Raw genomic sequence first — 23,561 nt, 5'->3', positions numbered from 1 at the left:
GTAACATCTTATTTTGGATTATCCATGAAAAGTTCTTTATTATAGTTGTACATCGTACCTATTGCAGGAGCTTAAAGAAGAATATTTATAAAGTAGGTTAAAACGTTAAAATTTCGTTACGTATTAATGTAATAATAATGATGAAATTTTAGAATGCCAGGTACTGGTTATAGTGTGGCCAATTTTATTACCTATTATTTAAATTCTTACAATAAATTATACAAGTAATTCTTATTCACATAATCCTAGCTGACCGCTAAGGACGGTATGTATTCAATAGTTAATCAAGTATTGATGGAAATTCAGTATAAGTGACAAATTTTCAGTGTATAATGGAGATTGAAGTCCTAGATTTCCGTAAATCTTGCATTAACCGTTGGATAAACGTGAAATACCGATCCAGATTAATTAAATTAAGTACAAAACCACTTAAATTTGAACAGTTCTACATGGTTATGTATGTTATTCCATAACATCTTTATTTCACAACTGTTTTTACTATTTTCCATACATCAAAGACATAAAAATAACGATTAATCATATTACGATTCAAATTACTGTACTCTCGTGACGTAATCGCGGGCTTAATGTTCATTGGTTAGGTGGTTTAGACAACTGTAGTAAATGTCTGAGAACCGTGACCGCAAACCGGTTTTTTTACTACGTAATAATCGGTTTTCTGGTTGTTTTTTGGCTGGTTTAAAGACGGTTTTTTTTACCCCGCAATAATCGGGTTTTCTGGTAGTTTTTTGTCACGGGCTTAACAGATTCTTTTCCTTTTAAAGTAAACACCGGTGAAAAACCGGATAAATTATCTCTGGAAAATAATTATGACAAAAAATGGGGCGCTAAGAAGAAATTTTAAGCTAACTGAAACCGATTTCATTTGACACCACTTATGACTGACTTCTAAGAAGAAGAGAAGATAATTTTACGATAATCCTTTTTTGACATTATTTGGACAGTGATTATACCTTTTGTTAAATTTTTAGTAGTTATGGCATATATTGAACAGTTTTGTAAATATCCAAGAAAACCATTATCCAAAAATATAGGTTCGTTATAAATAATATCTATATTTTTTACACATAATTTTTTCCTATTTTTAACCTACTGATGATTGCATTGTTGATATAATAATAGTATTTTATGAATATTTCTTAAATGATCCAATCAGGCATAAAAACAGTTTTAAAAGTTTCGCAAAATTATCAACTCCTGAACATTAAAGTATATTAGGTATTTACTGAGGAGAAACTAGTTTATTGTCTGATAAGAAACAGCAATAAAGATACAATATTCAGTTACCTATTCAATTATTATTTGTAGTATGTACGGGTGATTCCATTTCAAATCACTCAATTTTGGATCAAAAAAACTTTTGGATCTCCGATTTGTCTGAAAATTGGTATATAGCATCTGCGGGATGTACAAATACAACATGTAAGGTCGAATTGTTTTTTTCTTCTTATTTTTTTCTCAAAATGTTATTTTAAGCGATTTTACAGTGATTTGGTATAAATTTAAAGAAATTTGCATTTTCTATCGTAAAGTATCAATGGAAAACATAATATTTTAATAGAAGGGACTCAAAAATGTCATTATATGGCATTATAACAAGTTATTTTGATTCAAAACAAGTTTTTGATCAAATTTTATGGTGTAGAAAACGTTAAAATACATTTAAATTTTTTTTACATTTTCCTCCATTCCCAAAATACATCATAATAGATTTGGCTGAAAATTTGCCCACAGATAGCCAAAATATAGGACTTACAGCGGTTAGAAGGATTTGAATTATATTATAATACCAAAAAAGTTACGTGCAATATCGAAAGTCAAAAATATAGGCGTCTACTTTAAGTACAATTAACTCGGAAAATATCGACCTCACGACAAAAATTGTTAAAAAGAAATTGTAGTAATTGTGAATATTTGGAACAATTTCAGTTCCTACCATTTTTGTCGAAAAGTTAAAAATGGCGGAGATATTGAGCTAAAACGGTTCTCTTTTAAAATCAAGATGGCGGCTAACGTAACGGAGAAATTCATTCGCGGTTTTAAATTTAGGCTACTATTGACCGCCCTAAAGATTAGAAAAATAAAATTTTGGGCAGCTCGGCATGCAAGGTCAAATGCTATCTCGACTGGACTAATATACTTTTGAGTCTGATATTATTGCATGTAACTTTTTTGGTATTATAATATAATTCAAATCCTTCTAACCGTTTTAAGTCCTATGATTTGGCTATCTGTGGGCAAATTTTCAGCCAATTCGATTATGATGTATTTTGGGAATGGAGGAACATGTAAAAAACGGTATTTTAACTTTTTCTGCACTATAAAATTTGTTCAAAAACTTGTTTTGAATCAAAATAACTTGTTTTAATGCCATATAATGACATTTTTGAGCCCCTTTTATTAAAATATTATGTTTTTCATTGATATTTTACGATAGAAAATGCGAATTTGTTTAAATAAACACCAAATCACTGTAAAATCGCATAAAATAACATTTTGAGAAAAAAAAAGAAGAAGATTTTTGACCTGAAATATCTTATTTTTACGTCCCGCAGAAGCTATGCATTAAGTTTCAGAAAAATCGGAGATCCAAAAGTTTTTGCCTGAGTGATTTGACATGTACCGTACTTTTAAATTTGAGCGAAATTCTTCATCACAGGGAAAACATTTTTTATATTTCTTTTTTATGTTTTCATAATATGAATTATATTATGTTTTGTATTAAGGGGTTACATAGGTCTTGCGGGTAAAAAAAGTGACATTTTAAAAAAATTATATCTCGAAAACTACAAATTATTTTTATTTATAATTGGAACATGTAAAAGTATAGTATTTAAGGTACTCTACATGTAAAATCATAGTACTTATGGTACTCCCAAAAAATTTTCAGCCAAAAATATTCATTTTTGTAGAGTTGACTGCAATTTTTCGACAACAGCCCTGTTTTTGCGGTGGGCAGCATACCTAAGTCCAGTCTCATCTGAAATCAAAAAATCAAAAAGTTTCTTGTAGTTTATACCTCAGGCTAGTGAATGAACGAAGGAATTTTTATTAGGTTAAGTTGTTTTTGTTTTATAAAAAAAAAAACTACTTTATAAATGGTCATTTTTGAAAAAATGAGAAAAATTGGGGTCGAAAATGTGTTTAATCTTATGTAAAATCTTCAAATTTCATTTTTTTTAATTCCTTCGTTCATTCACTAGCCAGAGGTATAAACTACAAGAAACTTTTTGATTTTTTGATTTCAGATGAGACTGGACTTGTTATGCTGCCCACCGCAAAAAAGGGCTGTTGTCGAAAAATTGCAGTCAACTCTACAAAAATGAATATTTTTGGCTGAAAATTTTTTTGAGAGTACCTTAAATACTATACTTTTACGTGTTCCTATTATAAATAAAAATAATTTGTAGTTTTCGAGATATAATTTTTTTAAAATGTCACTTTTTTACCTGCAAGACCTATCATTTTTTCTCTTAGATGGAAGGTTAGTCACTTCTTTTATTTTGTATTTTCCTATTGGTAGACGAGAGTTTCCTATTGGTAAAGTTCAGTACAATCCGACAAACGAGCGCTGGCGAGTAACCTTGCTCGAAAATAAACAATACGAGGTCACCCGAAAGCTATCGCTTGTCGATTTGTACATTAATAAAACTTTAGTCCATCGAAATGTTACATTTTTGAGTCCGCGGCGTTCATTTTTCAGAGGACTCAATTTTATTTTTTTTTATGTCTTGAAGGGGGTAAGTATAGTCTTAAGTTCAAGTTTGTTGGGTCGTTCCCCTTGTACGCCGGCTTCCATATTGGAAAAAGAGGTGCAAAGGGTTTTCGCGCTGTATCTTGTATCTGTTATCTTGTAAAATAGCAAGACTACAGAAAATTTTGTAAGACATTAATCGTAACAAATTAAATTATCTACAACTTTATTCCTATTACTTGTGTTGTTAATGACTGTCGGCAGTACGTGACACTATCAAAGACAAAGGCACAATATTGTGATAAATCATACATTGTGATGACGGTGACTATTTCTCTCTGTTGCCAAATCAGTCAGTTAAGTTCGATTTCTTGTTATAGATAGTCGATATTAGTACAGTAGAACCCCGCAAATCCAACTAATTAGGAAGGGGGGGAGCCTGTTCGGATTATCCGAAAGTTAGTCTAACTAATAATAATAAATCAAAGTTTTCGTTGTCGTTGATTTGGAGTCAAAACGTTCTCGCATTTGGACTCGAGTTAACTGCAAGATAACCGAAGTAAGTTTATTCGCTGGTACCTATCGGCTGTCCCAAGTAGAAACACTGTAAGCGCCAATTCGAACAATGTTCACCAGAGTAGAAAACGTAAAGGACTCAACTTTTCAAATTTCTATTTTGTTTGAAATAAAAGTGAACACACATTAATTTAGTAAAAAATACTCCTGTTTTTCAGTAAATGTTTTTATGTCTGAATTTTATTTATGACTAAGTTTTGAACACATACAGTGTTTTTATTTGGAAAATCTGAAAATGTAGTATACAATTTCCCACTTTTTAAAGACATTAAGTACCACAAATGATACTTTATTCAAGTTCCTTTAACAAATATGTAACAAATTGCACCAATTTAATGGTCAGTGTCTGGGTCATGTAATTGCTGTCATCCAGGGTTATGGAAAAGCTTGTCAACTAGTGTCTCTGAGACTGACCAAGTACGCCAAAACTAAATATACGCCAACTAATATAGTACGCCAAAAATATGTTTGTCTATAATTTCTATATAGGTACATATTTATACAAATTATAAAATTCTCTATATAAACAAATTATATTATGCAGTTTTTAATAAAAAATTTTCGTTTATTGTTATAACTTTGTATATATAATATTTATATTAAGGTTTAGTTTTACAGCTTTAAAAGGTATCTTACTCAAAATTCAGCCGACTACAAGTGAAAAATCGACTAAATTCTGTAATTTTGCAATGTTTTTGCAGCATCTGTGTTTCTAATTATTGGCCAAGGTTTACCAAACATTATTTTGTAGATTTTTTTAAGAACAAAATTCATTTTGTAAAGACTATTTAGGTATATTTGTTAGTTTACCATTTATAATAACTTAAACAATTAATGTTGTTCTGAAGCTATTTCCTTGTGGCATTTTTATAATTACGTATTTTTTATGGGAAATAAGCCACAATTTTACTGAAAATCAGTAAAATTGTGGCTTATTTCCCATAAAAAATACGTAATTAAACAATTAAATTGTTTATAATAAATTCGTCACTTCCGGCACAATACAAAAGAAAGTTATAAATTCGAATTCAGTAGGTCAAAATATCATTCGATTTTTATTCATATTTGATAATTAATAGGTAACACCCAGTTTAATTTTAAAAATATATTTTAAATAATACAATAAAGTTAAATATTTTATACACGACAAATTTCTACTGCAATTATCACAATAACCATCAATAACTAACAAACAAGTAAAATTTGCCTTGGAAATATCAATGGTCTTGGCTAATGTAAAATGTAAATCATGCAATTCCCACGGTAAATTACTGTAAATCCCAAAAACCAAATAAAAACACTGTATATCCCGTATTTACAGTGTTTATACTGGGGGATATGGATATAATGTGTTTTCAATTGGTGAAGTGAAGATGGGATGTGATATAATGTGTTTCATAGCAATGTTAAATTGTGGTTCTACTAATTTTTTATTTTTTTCTTCCTTGTTAATTGGTAGATAACAACACTCTAAATCCAAAAATGCAATAAAAGTGATTTTGAAAAAATTGGATATACAGTGTTTCTACTTGGGGCAGCCGCTATGATTAATGTGATTTCTAATACATTTCCAGTGAAAATAATAAGTCTTTGATAAGTATTGGCGATTACAATTTTTTTATATGCGTGTCCGCGAATATTATAACTCCCAAAATGTTTATAATGAAAAGATTTAGTTCATAATAGATGCCGACGAAAACAATTATTTCCCTTTCTGTTTCTGCTGACGAAAACAATTATTTCTGAGAACTTTTTACTAATTATAACTTTCGTGGACCCACAAACAGAAATGATGTTTTTTGATGATACTCCTCAAAAAATAAATTTTTTCGCTAACACTTTATTAGGGATTATAATAGTCACAATCATATAATCGACAATAATATTTTTTCGCGGCATTCATTGAAAGTTCTACTCTTAACGGCATTTTTCAGAGTTATACTTTTCGTAGGCGGCGGCGTTATATTTTAACCTTTATAAGCACTATAAAAAAAGTACCTACGTAGTCATTTTTAAGAAATTTTAAATGTCAAAGTCCTATTAATCCTACATTGTTCACTGGATTTATTCTGTGTAATAAACATGTTTTTAAGTTTTTGTCTGGAATTTTTAAATTTTTTCCACTTTCCGTTAATTTGGATTTGCCGAACGTTCGGATTTGCAGGGTTTTACTGTAGTTCCAATGTGACACAAAATCTAGGCATGGTTTAAGAAAGTGTATTTTTTGTTCTTAATGGCGGTACACATTCGTTTTTGTATTATTTTATTTAATTATAGAGTAATTTCCATATACATACATACTAACATATTTTTCAATGGGCTCTGTACCACCATTCTTTACTATATTATTACCCCTATGTGTGCCAAATACCTCGACAAAATATTCGAAATTAAAATTGCAATCTTGGAACGCGTTTTCCGTCTTGATGACACGCTGATGTAGCGTCTTAAACATGACTTGATTAAAGGTGACTTAATACCTTTTCTCATGCCATCCCCAGCGAGTAATTCCAATGGAAAACTAATGATATTCTGACAAATATTGATAAATATTATAAATACTACTCGGGTAGCCACTTGAGGACACTTTGACCTTTGACCTCCGACCACATGCCTTGACACACAAATAAACGTCAAAACATGACAGGGTAGTAGCTGAATATTTTTGGCCTGATAGCCCGATCAAAAAGAACAATCTGACTCCAAAAAAATAAAGGAAGGATGAAAATTTGGGAATAGGTAGTTGAAATTGTCTAATATTATATAAGAAAAAGTTTCTATTCTACATCCCCTCCATTTTACGAAAATGGAGGGGAATACCCCTCTCGAAGATGAAAAAAAAATACATTCAAAATAAGACCGGAATTGGATAAAATGACTAATTCTAAACAACTTTTCTTCTATAGCGTTTTTCCACTAAGTCAATACTTTTCGAGTTATTTGCGAGTGAATATGTTCATGTTTAACAAAATAAAACATGTTTTTGGACGGTTTTTCGGAGATAACTCAAAAAGTAAGTATTTTAGCGAAAAAAATATTCCTAGCAAAAATATAGCCCATCAAAAATTAAAAAAAAAAATGGTGTATACATGAGGTCTGTAGACCCAGTAGAAGCAGAGTTGCAGCTAATGAAAGGTAGGTTCTTCTTCGTCAAATTCCGAATCGAATATTTCAATGTGAAATAACCCAAAAACGGAACACTTTTAGGGGAAAATTCATTTTAACTTTTTTAAAGTGTTTAAAAAAGGTTTGTTTTTGTTTTTTCAAAAAAACTTGTAATATTAAAAGTAAGTGAATTACGCTCCAAATATTGTTGGTCCCTTTTATTTTTTGGTAAAAAAATCACAAAAATCACCCCCTAATAATTAGCATCACATATACGTTTTAACATTACCACTTCACAAGTTACTTAGTCTATGTATTATTTATATGATCTGTAAGTTTCATCGGTTCAAAGTGCTTCGTTTTGAAAAAGCTGTAGTTAAAATGGTTTGAACGAGTAACCAATCACGAGTTTAGGCATATTTTGAACAGCCATAGCATAACCAATTTTTGTCTAACAAGAAAACAAAAAATCAAAAATATTCAGAAAAGCAAAACGTACATTACTCTTTGAGATTTTTTGTATTCCTAATTGTTTTTAAGTTAATTCAATAGAAAATGTTTTATTTTTAACCCAATTTTTTTCAAAACTGAGCACTTTGAACCTATGAAACTTATAGATAATATAAACAATACATAAGAAAAGCAACTTGTAAAGCGGTAACGATTAATTTTATTTGAGAAGCTAATTAAGGGGTGATTTTCGCCATTTTTTTACCAAAAAATAAAAGGGACCAACAATATTTTGAGCGTAACTCCACTTACTTTTAATGTTAGAAGTTTTTTTAAAAAACAAAAATAAACCTTTTTTTTAAACACTTTAAAAAAGTTGTAATGAATTTTCTCCGAAAAGTGCTCCGTTTTTTGGTTATTTCACATTGAAATATTCGATTTGGAATTTAACGAAGAAGAACCTACATTTCATTAGCTGCAACTCTGCTTCTACTGGGTCTGCAGACCTCACGCTTACACCATTTTTTTCAATTTTTTATAAGCTATATTTTTACTAAGAATATTTTTTTCGCTAAAATACTTACTTTTTAAATTATCTCCGAAAAGCCGTCCTAAAACATTTTTTTTTAACTCTATAGAACAAAAGTTACTTAGAATTAGTCATTTTATCCAATTCCGGACTTATTTTGAACGTATATTCTTTCACCCCGGAGAAAAAATTTTTCACCCCGTATTTTCCAATTTTTGTAAAATGGAGGGTATGTAGAATTGTAAACTTTTTCTTATATAATAATAGACAATTTCAACTACCTATTGCCAAATTTTCATCCTTTATTTTTTTGGAGGTTTTCGTAAAATTTTGCGTTCCCTGATCGGGCTAAATGGTTAATTTTTTTTGTATTCTTATGAGCATTCAAGAACTCGCTCAACTTCGGAGCGCATTAAATCTAGATAAATTAATGAAATTAAACAAATTTGTAGTGGAAATCATCCGTTGAAAAACGTTCTATAAAATTGCTCTGATTTTATTTTATTGTAAAATGACCAGAAAAAAATTATAACGCTCAAAGGAAAATTTGTTCAAAAATTTTCAGTTATTTTTGTTTATAACTTTTTCATTTTCCATTTTACAGTAAAAGGTAATAGAAATGGAGTTGTAGACAATTAAATTTGCTAAAAATGTCTGTAGATTTCCAGTTTATGGTAGAGCGCAAAAACCCTTTGCAGCTCTTTTTCCAAGATGGCTGCCGGTGAACAAGAGTTGCGACCCCACAAACTTGAATTTGAGCTCATACTAACCCCCATACCTACCCACTAAAAAATTAATGTAATTGCGTCTTCTGAAAAATGTCACTTTTCAATGTTCTATTAATAAAATAGTAATTTTTGCTGAAGTGTTTTTATATTATTGAAGTGAAATCTTTAGCGACGTTGTGCACTTTTTGGATGGGGAAAAGGCATTTAATTCGCGACCGTCATCGCTTCTCCGATATAATTTTTGTACGTATATATGTTACGGTAAAAGTAGATAATCTGAACTTGGATACAATTACCGGTAATTGTATGCGACGGTAAATGTAGGAAATATTCTTTAAAAACTCTTTATTTCCTACTTTTACCGCTAATTGTATACATTTCCCAGAGGATCTTTGTAAAAGTAAGAAATTCAAATTATAATGATTGACACCCAAGCGGAATGCCACAATACATATAACTGTAGAAATCATAAAGATTTATTTGGATCCGTGTGAAACTTGCCAGAAAAAAACTAAAGTTCCCAAAAAACGTTTAGTAGTGAAACCTATACTGTCTAAAAGAAATGAATAGTAGAGGTCAAATAGATTTGATAGATATCTATGCAAGCACAAGCAGATAATTAATTCAAGTTCATTTTTGTCTACCAAGATCACTTAACAAAATTTGTACAATTACGGCCGTTGAAAACTAAACGTGCAGAAGTTGCGTTAGTTCTTCTTGACATATTTTGTGCCTTTAGAGCTCCTAGCATTCTTCAAAGCAACAATGGACGAGAATTCTCCAACATAATTATAGAAGAACTGTGCTCCATGTGAAAAGATTTAAAGATAGTGAACGGTAAGCCAAGACACAGTCAGTCACAAGGATCTGTTGCGAATAAAGACATTGAAAATATATTAAGTTCCTAGTTGGAAAGTAATCGAACAAAAATAAGTTGTCAGAGGGTCTTCGATCTGTACAATTCACCAAGAACCGAGCTTACCCTTATGGCATCAAGTGCAGTCGGCATGAAGCTATGTTTGTGGTTCCTGCTAAAATTAGTTTCAAAACTTCATTACTGCCAGATGATCCTTTAGAAAATACTTCGACAGAAGAAGATTTGGAAATAGAAGAACAAGTAGAAGAAACCCAGTCAGGTCCTGATTTTGAAGACCGTGAAGAAGCAGAAGTGGATGAACCAAATGAGCTTCAGTGGTACCTCGACATACGAGCGTCCTAATATACGAGTGCTTTGAGATACAAGCCGCCGAGCGAGCGATGCTTTGCTTTGAGATGAAAGCAAAATTTGAGATATGAGGAACCGCTTTTTATTAAAATTCATGCCTTTTTGACTACCTTCTAACTTTTATTATAAAATGAAAGGTAGTTTTACTGGTAATAGATCTTTACGGCCCCACCATAAAGATCATTTTACTGGTCTGTACGTGACTGTTTTCTTGGACCGACAAATTAAATAGGCATTGTAAATTAAATCCGACAAAAATTCGTATTCCTCGTCCCCATCCCAACCATATTACACTCTCGATCTTTGTGTAATGAGTAATTTACACTGTGTGTACCTCTGTGGACACTTTTTTTAAACGAGCTGCAGATGAAAATGAGCAAAGTGTGACGAAAAAAGCGAAGACCACTGACGAAAATTAAGCGCTTCCGTAAGCACCTCACTGTTTCTTATGTTTTTACAGAATCTGTATGTATTTTTTGTTATTTATAAATAAATGTTTCTTCTTGTAAAAACATTTTTCTTATTTAAAAACAAAACAAAAATAACTAAGGTGGTTTTTTGGGACTGGAACGGATTAGTGACATTTCAGTTAATTTCAATGGAGAAAATTGCTTTGACATACGAGCAAGGTTACGGAACGAATTACCCTCGTATGTCGAGATACCACTGTATAACAAGAACTAGAAAAACCTGAGCAACCATCAGTGAATGAATCTAATGCGATTCTAGAAGAACTATTTTATAATCAAATTTCAGAGAGACGAGATTCTGTTGCAATTAAATGGACACGTGGCAAAGGAAGACCTTAAATAGCAAGAGAAGGAAATGCTTAAAACATCAACAGCTTTTGGCTGTTTTGATGAGGATTTAAAATGAATTACATGAATTGGGCACTAAAGAAGGGCGACTGCTACAGTTGCATAGCAGAAATCAATTTACCATCTGCAAAAAATCATTCATTTTTTTAGACATAGTTCCAAAACTAAACATTTTTCATTGCGCGAGTATGTTAGAAAAACTGGAAAGTTGCTTATTCCAAGTTCCATGAGAGTTTGCCATGTAACAATAAATAGTAAGTAAGTAAAGTAGTAGTATTAATTCAGGCAAAATAGCTCCATTCAGTTTAAACAAAATGCCTCTTGTTTTTAATTCAGTTCAATAAAAATCAAATTTCTTGAAGAGCTTTTGGAATTTATTGTTTTTATTCATCATTTTACTTACTTTTACCACTGGTCCTTGATAATTGTATCCAATTACTGGTAAAAGTAGATAATTGGAAATAATGTCCTACATTTACCGTCGACTCTGGTAATTGTATACAATTACCAATTATCTACTTTTACCGTAACATATACAGGGTGAGTCATGAGGAACTGTACATACTCCTACCTCGTATATAGGCTCCTATGGGGAATAACAAATGACCATTAAAAAGTGTCTGCTCCCATTGTTTAATAATATACAGGGCGAGTTTCACATTTTGACAGAAATTTGTATTCGTCATAATTTTTGAACCGTCAGATCGATGTGTCTCTTATTTTGGCCAATCGTTACACTATTACCACCTAATCAACTAATTTATTCAAACTAAAAAAAAATCAGGTCCGGCTTTAAAAAAATTAGTTCGTTTGGGTCTTACAAAAAATTTCACCCTGTATACGCTTTTTGAAAACTCTAATATGAATTTTACAAATTAGACAAATAGGCAATTAAAATGGCATATTTATTTTTTCCGCACACGATTACTTAATTTTTTATAAAAAAATCAAATTTCACTATGAATTAAAAGTTTGGTAAAGTGAACCATAGATTTAAAAAAAAAATAAATTCTATTACAAAAATTAATTTTTTTTGCACAAATAAGTAATTTATGTTACCATCCAATCAACTGATTTATTCAAACTAGAGAAAAATCAGGTCCGGATTTAAAAAATTAGTTCGTTTTGGTCTTAGAAAAAATTTCACCCTGTATACGCTTTTTGAAAACTCTAATATGAATTTTACAAATAAGACAAATAGGCAATTAAAATAACATATTTATTTTTTTCCCCACACGATTACTTAATTTTTTATTAAAAAATCAAATTTGTCAAAATCGGAATTTTAACCTAAAAATGAAAAAAAAAAAAAAATAAACTCACGGCTTAACTCGCTACAACTCTGTTCCATTTTAATATTTTTTTTTCTGAAATTTTTACAGCACATACCTCTTACCATTGTGAAGACTCTGAAAATTGTTGTAGACTTTCAGTCTTCTTCTTGTAAAAGTTGCAAACTTGTAAATCGCAAAAATTAGGTGGAAAAATTTAAAATTTATCAATTTGATCACGTCTATGTTAAACTATAGAGTCCAAAAGAAGTGTTATGGGAAGTTTTAGATCTAGACGTGTTATAGAAAAAAAAAAAAAAAATGGTAAAACTTTTAATTTTAAGAAAAACGTTGTTTTTGTAAATTAATTTTTGTAAAAAAAGTTAATTTTTTTAAATCTATGCAAAAACTTTGCCAAACTTTTTATGCATAGTCAAATTTGATTTTTTAATAAAAAAATAAGTAATCGTGTGGGGAAAAAATAAATATGCCATTTTAATTGCCTATTTGTCTTATTTGTAAAATTCATATTAGAGTTTTCAAAAAACGTATACAAGGTGAAATTTTTTCTAAGACCCAAACAAACTAATTTTTTAAATCCGGGCCTGATTTTTTTCTAGTTTGAATAAATCAGTTGATTGGGTGATAACATAAATTAAATATTTGTTAAAAAAAAACTCATTTTTGTAATAAAAGTTATTTTTTTTAATCTATGGTTCACTTTACCAAACTTTTAATTATTCATAGTCAAATTTGATTTTTTTTTATAAAAAATTAAGTAATCGTGTGGGAAAAAAATAAATATGCCATTTTAATTGCCTATTTGTCTAATTTGTAAAAATCATATTAGAGTTTTCAAAAAGCGTATACAGGGTGAAATTTTTTCTAAGACCAAAACGAACTTATTTTTTAAATCCGGGCCTGATTTTTTCTTGTTTGAATAAATCAGTTGATTGTTGGTAACATAAACTAAATATTTGTTCAAAAAAAAATTAATTTTGGTAATAAAAGTTAATTTTGTTAAATATATGGTTCACTTTACCAAACTTTTAATTCATAATCAAAATTGATTTTTTTATAAAAAATTAAGCAATCGTGTGCGGAAAAAAATAAATATGTTATTTTAATTGCCTATTTGTCAGAGTTTTCAAAAAGCTTATACAGGGTGAAATTTTTTCTAAGACTCAAACGAAACAATTTTTTTTAAAGCCGGACCTGATTTTTTTCTAGTTTGAATAAATAGTGTAACGATTGACCAAAATAAGAGACACATCGATCTGACCGTTCAAAAATTATGACGAATACAAATTTCTGTCAAAATGCGAAACTCGCCCTGTATATTATTAAACAATGGGAGCAGACACTTTTTAATGGTCATTTGTTATTCCCCATAGGGGCCACTATACGAGGTAGGAGTATGTACAGTTCCTCATGACTCACCCTGTATATTATGTGTATGTGTATATAAATAGTATAGGACGCACGCAACGTTTATATAATATAGGTATAATACTTCTTTTTTGATGAGGAAAAGCATTGAACTCGCGACCGTCATCGCTACTGCGAGATATTAGTAATTTATATACTATAGGTTGAATTGCGTAAAAGTTCGACCGAAGTTATAATGGTTGGAGTAGGAATGTTTGTACGTACCCGAAGGCGCTTAAACATTTTGGTGTTCATAACTTTTTTGAAAAAGTGCTTGGCGTATGTACTGATCTTCATGGTAGCCAACGTCGCTAAAGAAGTTTTCACTTCTGTCGGCACTCCACCGAGTGCCAGTTTTTTTTTTAATTGGAAATGTGGTTCTTTTAGAAGAAGATACTAAGGTAAAAGTAGAGTCTGAGGAAATCTTGAAACCGAAAGAATCTCCTGTGAAAGAGGATGCAAACTTAAGCACAGACGACGACGAGGATAAATTAGTAATTAAAGACGACCCTGGGAGTCAAGACGAGGCAGATGAAGGCGCCCAGGCGGATCACTCACAAGCAAGTAGTGCTGATTTTAGTTTAAAGATAGATGAATCAAACTTTTCCGGTTATTCTGCTGGAGAAGAAGAAAATAGTCAATCACAGAATGAAAGTCAATTGGAGGTAGACGATGTGAAACCAGAGATTAAAAAAGAAGAGGAAAGTGACGAAGATGTTCCACTGGTGAGTAAATCCTATATTTTTACTGTTTTATCTGGTAAGTAATTCATGTTGTAGCTTCGCATTTGTTCGGATTCAATTTTTTTTACCATCTTGCTTGGAAAGGTCCCCTTTAAACAAATTTGCATGTTGTCAGGGCCAAAAAGTGGTAAGAATTTTAAACGTTTTTTTTTGTTTTTTTTCCTAAAATAATTTTTTTTGCGTCGAAAAAAGTTTTTTAGGTTTTTTGGATCATTCGAAACAGAAAAGGTCTTTAGTGACTTTTCTCTAAGTTGACATATTATAAGCGATTAAAAATTGCGAAATCATCCATTTTTAACCCTCAAAAAATATGTGAAAAACTGAAAATTTCGATGTTGCCAAGGTAGGTAGATATTAACCAATAGGTAGATAGACGATATCGAAAACCCCTTTGTTGTTTAATTGCTAATCAAGCGGGTGCGACGCTATTTTCAACCGTTGCATTGCATGTATGTATGTAATAAGCGTAAATATATTATATGTGCGGAAAAATATACTGATTCAATTTTTTTCACCATCTTGTTTGAAAAGGTTCCCTATTAACAAATTTGCATCTTACCAGGGTCAAAAATTTTTTGAACAATTTTTTTTTAACTTAAAAAGTTTTCCGCATACATATTTACGCATATTACACATGCAACTGTTGAAAATAGTGTCGCGCCCACTTGATTAGCAATTAAAAAACAAAGGGGTTTTCGATATTGCACATATTGCAAAAAGCTCTTCGGGATTTCATCAATTGATGTTCATAGAATATTTACGTACCTTGGTAACATTGAAATTTTCAGTTTTTCACATAGTTTTTGAGGGTTAAAAATGACCAATTTTGCAATTTTTAAATTTTTGCAAATTTGCTTATATCTCGAAAACTATCACATTTAGAGAAAAGTCACTTAAGATCTTTTCTATTTGTAATGATCCAAAAAACCTAAACAAAAATTGTCCGATGCAAAAAAATAGATTTAGGACAAAAACAAAAAAAAAATGTTTAAAAAATTTTTGACCCTGGCAACATACAAATTTGTTAGAAGGGGACCTTTTCAATCAAGGTGGTGAAAAAAAATCGAATCCGAATATTTTTCCGAACAAATGAGAAGCTACAACCTGAATTAAATAACAATTTTTAAACTCAATGTAATGAAAATTTCGTCAAGTTACTACTGCAAGTCCTTTTCTCTTCCGTATTCTCATTTTGTCTTTTTATTGGCGAGCTCTAACACATTTTTCATCTTGGTATTCACATACAAATTAAGATTGCAGCTCACAATTCTTCTTTTCCAGCGTTAAGCTTAAAAGTTTTAAATTAATAAAAATGATTAATGTAACAAAATAACAACAAATATTTAAAAAACGCATTGAATATAATATATTCAATGACAATTCGGAACTGTTAGAAACTCATTCCAAAAGTGGCATACCATGGTCTTCAATCCAGTTTAAACTCTTTTTGTGGAATGGTAACATGCGCCTTCCTGTTAAAACACAAAATCTTCCGCTGATTTCCTTTCATCATCATCATCATCATCATCACCACCACCACCAAACCCCAGCTTTTTTCGTCCACTGCTGGACATGGCCTCCCCCATTTTTGTCCATTGTGCTCTATTTTGAGCACTTTGCATCCAATTTCTTGACATTTTCTTGAGATCGTCAGTCCAACGAGTAGAGGGCTCTTCGTCCATCTCCCATCACTGATTCGGGCGACGTGTCCGGCCCAGTTCCATTTCAGGGTGGCAATTCGGGAAATTACATCGGTAACTCCTGTTCTTCGTCTTAAGTTTCCATTTATAACTCGGTCTCGAAGCCATATACTCAGCATTGACCTTTCCATTTTCCTCTGAGCTATTTGCAGCGTTTTAGAAGTTGTAGCTGTCAATGTCAAATTTCGGCACCATAAGTCATCACAGGCACATTGGTCAAATGTTTTACGTTTTAAAGAAATTGGTATATCGCTTTTAAAGATGTCTTTGAGTTTTCCATAGGCTGCCCATGCCAGGTTTATACTTCTTCGTAGTTCGCATGTTTGAAAATCTACAAAAGCCAAAACGAGTGGTTGATTGTCGAGTACAATCGATCAATCGGGTTTCCTTTAGCCTTAGATAATATCAAGTTTTTCAAAAACAATTTGGTGATAGAGAATGGTCACATTGCAAAATAAGTAATCTCCCCAAATTGACTCCCCTCCTCTCTTTTTAGTCGGCTCGCGTGAGTTCAACTAAGAGAAAAATAAAAGACGAGGAAGAAGAGGAAGATGATGATTTACCTTTGTCTGCTAGAAAAAAACCGAAGAAGGAAATCAAGGAAGAAAAATCCAAAAAGAAGAAAAAGAGAGGTTATGATGACGAAGATTATGAAGAGGACGAAGAGGAGGATTATAAACCGGCGAAAAAGAAGGCTACCAAGAAAAAAGAGAAAAAGATTAAGAAGGAAGCTGTAAAGAAAGAGCCAGTAAAGAGAGAGAAGGCAGAAGCTGATAGTCCAAAGAAAAAGAAGAAGGAAGAAGAAACGCAGGAAGTATGGAAATGGTGAGTATTTTTTCTTATTTAACCCTACACTGATCACACTGTTATTTTGTTAATAACTGTTTTGTGACATTTTTGATATTTACTATATAAACTGCTTGTCAAAAGTTAGGGATATAGAAAATAATTTCGCGTTGGTTAAAGTCTCCTTTAAAGGTAAAGATCTTTACTTCTTTTCAAATTCAAAAAACGAAAAATTTAAAGATCTTTACTCAAATTTAAGTACTTTCTTTCGGACCGTTTTTCCTAGACGAATGAAAGCGGAATGTGACTGTATATTGTAGAGTCCTTTTCGCTTTATTTATTCGTCGTCTCTCTTATAAATTTTAAAAGTCAGAGATTAAGGATGTACCAGAAAGAAGTTCCAACAAGAAAAGTTTTCAGATTAAAATAATTATTTACTATTTTAATTTATATTTTAATAGTAAATTTTGTATCTGAGACTTTTCGCTTTTATTTAAGAGATGTCGCTGCAGCGTCCCAAAAGTGGATTTTAAACTATTTTTAATTCCACATAAATAGACAGTTTGGTTTTGGTTTGCTTCAGAAAGGCATAGAGCGCATCACGCTGAGCCTAATAATTTTTGCATTCGATTAGGGTACCACATGGAATCTTATTACCCAGGATTCCATTGTGAAGAGCATTTGGCTTCGATAGTTGTGCCCTCATCGCGCATCAGCGTGCTATGGGGCATTGGAGCGAGGTGGGGTGATCCCTGTTTGAACTCGGGTCAAAACACCTCGCCCCAATGAATTGTTACACCCGAATGTACTTTTTTTCGATAGGGTGGACATCTCCCACAGGTCGGGTTGAATCAAATTGCTTGCTTGTTTGCTTCAGAGGTGTGCACGCAGCTCCACTGAGGACGTCGCAAGATAGAAACAGCTGTCTGGAGATTGTGCATCGCCTCTTTTTCACATTAACTACCTTTTCCTTTATTTTATCGGGTATTTAGAGTAAAGGAGTAGGCTCTAAAGGCCTTTAACTGTTCATCTATTATAGCTTATTCAGAAATGGAGTAAGATTAATGCCGTTGAAGATATAAAAATTTCTTTTTTGAATTATCTGAATATCTCTTTTCTTATAAGAGCTGTAAATAAAAACACTGCTTTGAAGGTTAATTTAACTAAAAATATCAAACGCACTAAAATTAACAAAACAAAACAAAATTAACAACAAAACAAAACAATTCAATAGCGGGTATGTCCACCTCTTGCAGCAACGACTGCTCGCAATCAGCTCAGCATCGAATAAAGATGTGTTATCCTTGCTTGGAGAATAGCCCTTATATTCCTCTACCAGGGCCATAACTGTACAAAATTTTCTGGAGGCCTAGGATGACGATGAATAGCTTTTTTTAATTTCCTAAAAAAACTGATACGACTCTTGGTAAGATTTGATCATTTTGAGCAGTGTATTTGATTGGTCTGACATTTATATTTATTATGACAGACAAGCAATAAAATAAACAAACAAACAAACAACTGATTACATATTATTATGTTAAATCATAATTTGTAATGTAATTATTATGTCATAATTATTAAGGTCTAAATTTGGATATTATTTTGCTTGCCTGCATTTTATAGAGATAGAGTATATAAATGATAGTAGCTGTCCCAAAAATCTTGATTTTGTAGCTGATGGTTTAAAGCAAATCTACGTCTTGATTGCTTCTGTTGTAGTGTAAGAGCCTGTTTTTTTTTGCCACAGTTCGGTGCCTAAGACGCGATGAATTAATTCTGCGCCGAGTTGTTGGCGTTTTTCTCGGAAACTGTGACATAATTCTTGCAGTTTTTGCATATTCAAAAGGATTCTCTTTTAATATCTCCAAAAGCGTACGATCTTCATGAGCGGTAGATATTTTTGGTGTTCCAGAACCTTGCTTTCTTTCGAGAGTTTCTTGTTCTCTCCATCTTTTATTAATATTAAAAACTGTTGTTCTGCTTACGTTAAAATGGTTCGCTACGGCAGATAGTGACCAGCAATCTTCTACTTTTGTTACAATTCTTGCTTTTAGTTCTTTGCTAGCATGTGGAGCCATTTTTTGGGGTTGAACAGAATAAGTTATCTGGCAAATTTTAAGATTTGGCAGTGACAGTAGTTATGTAAATAATAAGTATTTATCCTTCAAAATACATTGCTCAATTTTCCACAAAATACGCGTTAAGAGTCGTATCAGTTTTTTTAGGAACCAGCTGTACCTCCGAACTGATGTAAGAATCTTGAAAATCGGAGCACAAATAATAAAGTTATAAATGGTCAAACTTAATCAAAAATTTTGGGTGGCGGAATTTTGTGCCGGTGAGTGTAGGTGGGACTCCGCTACGTCATCATAAGTATAATGTAAATTTATAGGTCTCTATTCATAATTTCTCACCTCTACTAGTTTCTTCTCTTTATTTCACAACATATTAAGTTTTCCGTCTTTTCCGTTGTTTTGCCGGTTATTAGCGCACTCATCACTGTATCATCATCACTGGCTCGAAACCCTTTTTGCGTCTTGACCTGTTGAAGTCTTCTCCATTCTGATCGGTTTCGTGCTTTTTTTAAAGTTATAGTTCTTTAGGCGCGATTGGGAAAAATGTTGGAATTGGGAGCAAATGTGCGCGAATTCATCAAAAATTTTTAGCCCTACGCGCAGATGAATGAGTGCGGATACGTTATACGTTTGCTCTGATTGGGCATTCCATTGACCTGTCAAAAATTATTCAATATGCCGGCTGCGGGTAAACAAATGTTGTGTTTTAGGTTTAATTGTTGTGAGAACAGAGACAAAAATAAATTTATAGTTGTAGTGACTTTTTAAATAGTTTTTAAAAGCAGCAGGTACTTAACTGTAAATATTTTAGTATTGCAATAAAAAATTTTATACCTATTTGGCTCTATATAAATGTAAAATGTAGTAGTGCTTCGATTTACACAATTTGATTTCCAACAAAATTTTTACCAATCTTCATCTAATATATTGTTTTCTTACTCTATATTTTGTTGTATTTTAATATTTTATCCACAAAAATCAAACTAATTTGACTAATTCAGACAATAAACAAATATGAGCAACTGTCAAAAAGTTTAAAACATTCAGTTGGCGTATCTAATTGGGTGAATTTAACCTAATTGAAAATGTTGAGAGTGAATTTTTATAAAACCCAACGCGAATGCGCACACAGACAGTATGGACACAGTTAGTTGCTAAATCTTTCAAATTATGTATATGTCGGTGCAAACAAAGTGTGAAAAAATATATTAGTGTTTTTAGTAAACATATTTATTATAATTTTTGTGTCTCTGGATTTATTTTCCTCGGGAATAAGTATTATTAAAACTATTTTATTAATATACTTCACTTTGTCTTTGTTTTGTTACTCTGTCCGAGAAATCATTATAAAGATAGCGATTATAAATGTTGAATGGGTTGCATGTGAGAGTTCATTTTAAATGAAGTAAAATACAGACATACTCTCAATCATTCAATTGTGTACTTCCGACGACCGGTTTCGCTCTCTATAGGTTGCAGAGCATCATCAGGTCAACGGTTACAAGTCACTAAATGCTACAAATAAAAACCAGAGTTAGAACAATGTCTGGTTCTAAAAGATGCTAAAGATCCATAAGATCAAGTCAATGTGGAACAACATACATAAAAAGAGTGAAGATAGCAGACAAATACATATGCATGTAAAGTCGGGGGCGGTAACAAACGTCCCCAAGCTTACAAACACATGCAGATGTATACCGTCTATAATCATGCAATTATAACGTGTCGTACTTACATTCGGATACAAGGAGCTACTACCTCAGCATTCCTTAATAGTTGTCATGAAAAGAAAATAATTAAATTACTCATAAACTACTTGAAAGAAACAAATAAATGGTCATTTAAATGAAATAGGTATAAATATAACCAAATTAATAGATTAAGGTAAAAATGAAATAAAAATCTCTGGCTAACGGACCTGCATCCAAGCCATATTTTCACACACACACACACACTTAGTTTAATATTTAAATAAAATACAAAAAATAAACTGTTTAAAGTATATTTATTTCGTTGAAATCATATAATAGAAGTATAACTTCTTACGTGGGTACAAAGTACACACATCCTTTTTTTCTCCATGTTTTTTATTTTTAAGGTTGTTATATCATTTTCTATTTGTTCTTTGTATCTCATCTTCAGCCACCCCCCTGTTCTTCTGGCGACTGGTACTTTGCTTATTTTGTTTGGTATTTCGCCTTCTTTCATTCTTTCCACGCCCCACCCAATGCAGCCGTCCTATTTTAAGAATGTTTCGATATGCGGATCCTAGTATATTTTGTATAGTTCAAAGTTGTATCTTCTTCGCCAAATTCCATTTTTTGTATATGTGTCGCAAGATTTTTTTTTTCAAAGGTGGCTCATTTTTCCTCACTTTTAAAGAGTGTCAAGGTTTCTGAATCATATGTGGTCTTATTAAGGTTTTGTATATTTGTCATTTTGTTTTTCTTGCGACGTTATCGCTGATCTTAGTTGCCTTATTAACCTATGGTAAGATTTATTGGCAATTAATGTTCGCCTCTCCACTTCCTATGCAACGTTGTTCAGATGTAACTAGGGATTCTAAGTATGTAAAGTTTTTTCCCTTAGTGTTGTATTCTCCTATAGTTAGATTTTGTAGCTGCCTTATTTCTGAGTTTTACTTGCATTCATATACACATTGTGTTTTGTCCTTTAACTCGTTCAGTGCCCACGACGACAGTCACGAAGGTTTTCTCAAGGGTGCCGACGACGCACGAGTGTCGGCGGTAGTACTGCGTTACTAAATGAACCATTTAAGTACGTGGTACCAGCCATTTGGTGTTTGTTCACGATTGGCACCGAACGTGTTATCTGACTTTTATTTTAAAGAAACGCAGGATGAGTAAAGTAAAACATAAAATGATATATTTACTACCTATAGTATCGAGTGACCTCACAGTGTTTCTAAAATCATAAGATGCTTTGCTTTGATGGATGAGAAACGTTGTAAATTAGAGACCACGTGAGCACAGTCGTACTAGAGGTAGACCACAAAAACAGTGGTTAGACGACATAAAAGCAAAAATGGGGAGAAACTGGCATCAATAGCACAAAACAGAGAAGGGTGGATAACTCACGGGGAGGTCTTTGTTTAGGAGTGGATGCAAACAGGCTGAAGAAGAAAAAAATTTCTTGATGGCCACATTGTATCTCACAAATTAAATTTTAATGAGTTTCCCGAAGGCGTTTCCCGAAAAATACCGCATTTTAACTTACTTTAGACATAAATTACAACAAAATTTGTAAGAACCTGTCCATTTCTGGAAGTTTTCCTGCTCCTGGGATGTTCAGCAGATTTTCCTAAATCTACTGTAAATAAATTTGGCAACCGCGGCAACTGTGTATTAATCCGACGGGAAGCCACACTTTTGCAACTGACACGTGACATCATCATCATTACCTCGTGGCCATTGCTAGAATCATTTGTGGTTATGTTATATTGTTGAAATGTAAATAATTACAAAACAAATACCAAAAAAACTAAAATAGTAATCATTTTTGTAACTTTTTGTTATGCTTAGAAAGTTGTGTTTTGAATATAGAAACCAACAATTATTTAAATGTTGTATAAATTGTTTACATGTTTCCGAATTTAAAAACAATGTTTTATATAAAATTAGATTGAAAACAACTCATCCAAAACCCATCAAAAATGATTCTTCAATTTGTGATGTACTACACAAGAATATTATTCAAATTGACGACTTAAAAAAAACTACAGCTGTGATAAAAAGGTACCTATTGACATTGTATTTATTTGTGCCACTTCATTTTTATATTCTGATTTATTTAACTTCAGTTTTATATTTTGATACATAAATATGTATTTTTGTAAACTGAAGTAGTTTTTAGTTTATACGAATATTTCAAACTACCTTAGGAATAATAAAATTTCCATTGCTACATGCAAAAATTGTAAGCTAAATGAATAATCTGTGGAATGTAAACTTAGCTCTATATCCTTATTAATTTCATATATCTACACTGACCCATAGTTTTCTCCTTTTAGTTTTGTTAATTTGCCCTGTATAATAATTAAATATCTTGTGAACAATTTCTGTGTAAAGGCAGCTCCACACACAATGGAAAAACCGAAGGTATGCCTTGAGGCGAAAGACCTCAAGGAAAATCTCTGTGTATGAAGAATTGTGTTGAGGTATTCCTGCAGATCTGATGCGTGGAAGCCAGAAATTTCAATACAAAATATCATTTGTCATGCCTCAAGGCCTCCGCGTGTCGAGGCCGATTAGACTGTGTGGAGGGGTCAGGAGGTAGTCCTCGAGGCGATTCGTTTTCAATTGTATTAGTTGTGTTGTTCCATTTAGTTTTATCATACAATTATGGCCTATGTAAAGTAAGATCAAGAGGAATTTATAGCTATGTTCAGG

General features: G+C 31.9%; 1 protein-coding gene across 2 annotated transcripts in view; it reads left to right on the top strand.

Moving 5' to 3' along the window:
• The window catches only part of LOC126880430 (DNA topoisomerase 1), a 58,546-nt gene that overhangs the window by 6,155 nt on the left and 28,830 nt on the right, over positions 1 to 23,561 (top strand). The window contains exons 3-4 of one of the 2 annotated variants that reach the window (XM_050644283.1): positions 14,233 to 14,570; positions 16,785 to 17,113. In XM_050644283.1, the coding sequence (XP_050500240.1) occupies positions 14,233 to 14,570; positions 16,785 to 17,113 (667 nt within the window). Of the gene's footprint in view, positions 1 to 14,232; positions 14,571 to 16,784; positions 17,114 to 22,596; positions 22,908 to 23,561 lie in introns of those variants that run through there. The other variant, XM_050644292.1, reaches the window with a different exon arrangement.

Source organism: Diabrotica virgifera, chromosome 1 (assembly GCF_917563875.1).
Source record: "Diabrotica virgifera virgifera chromosome 1, PGI_DIABVI_V3a".
In the NCBI taxonomy this organism is placed as follows: domain Eukaryota; kingdom Metazoa; phylum Arthropoda; class Insecta; order Coleoptera; family Chrysomelidae; genus Diabrotica; species Diabrotica virgifera.
This window is presented reverse-complemented; position numbering and strand designations above follow the sequence as displayed.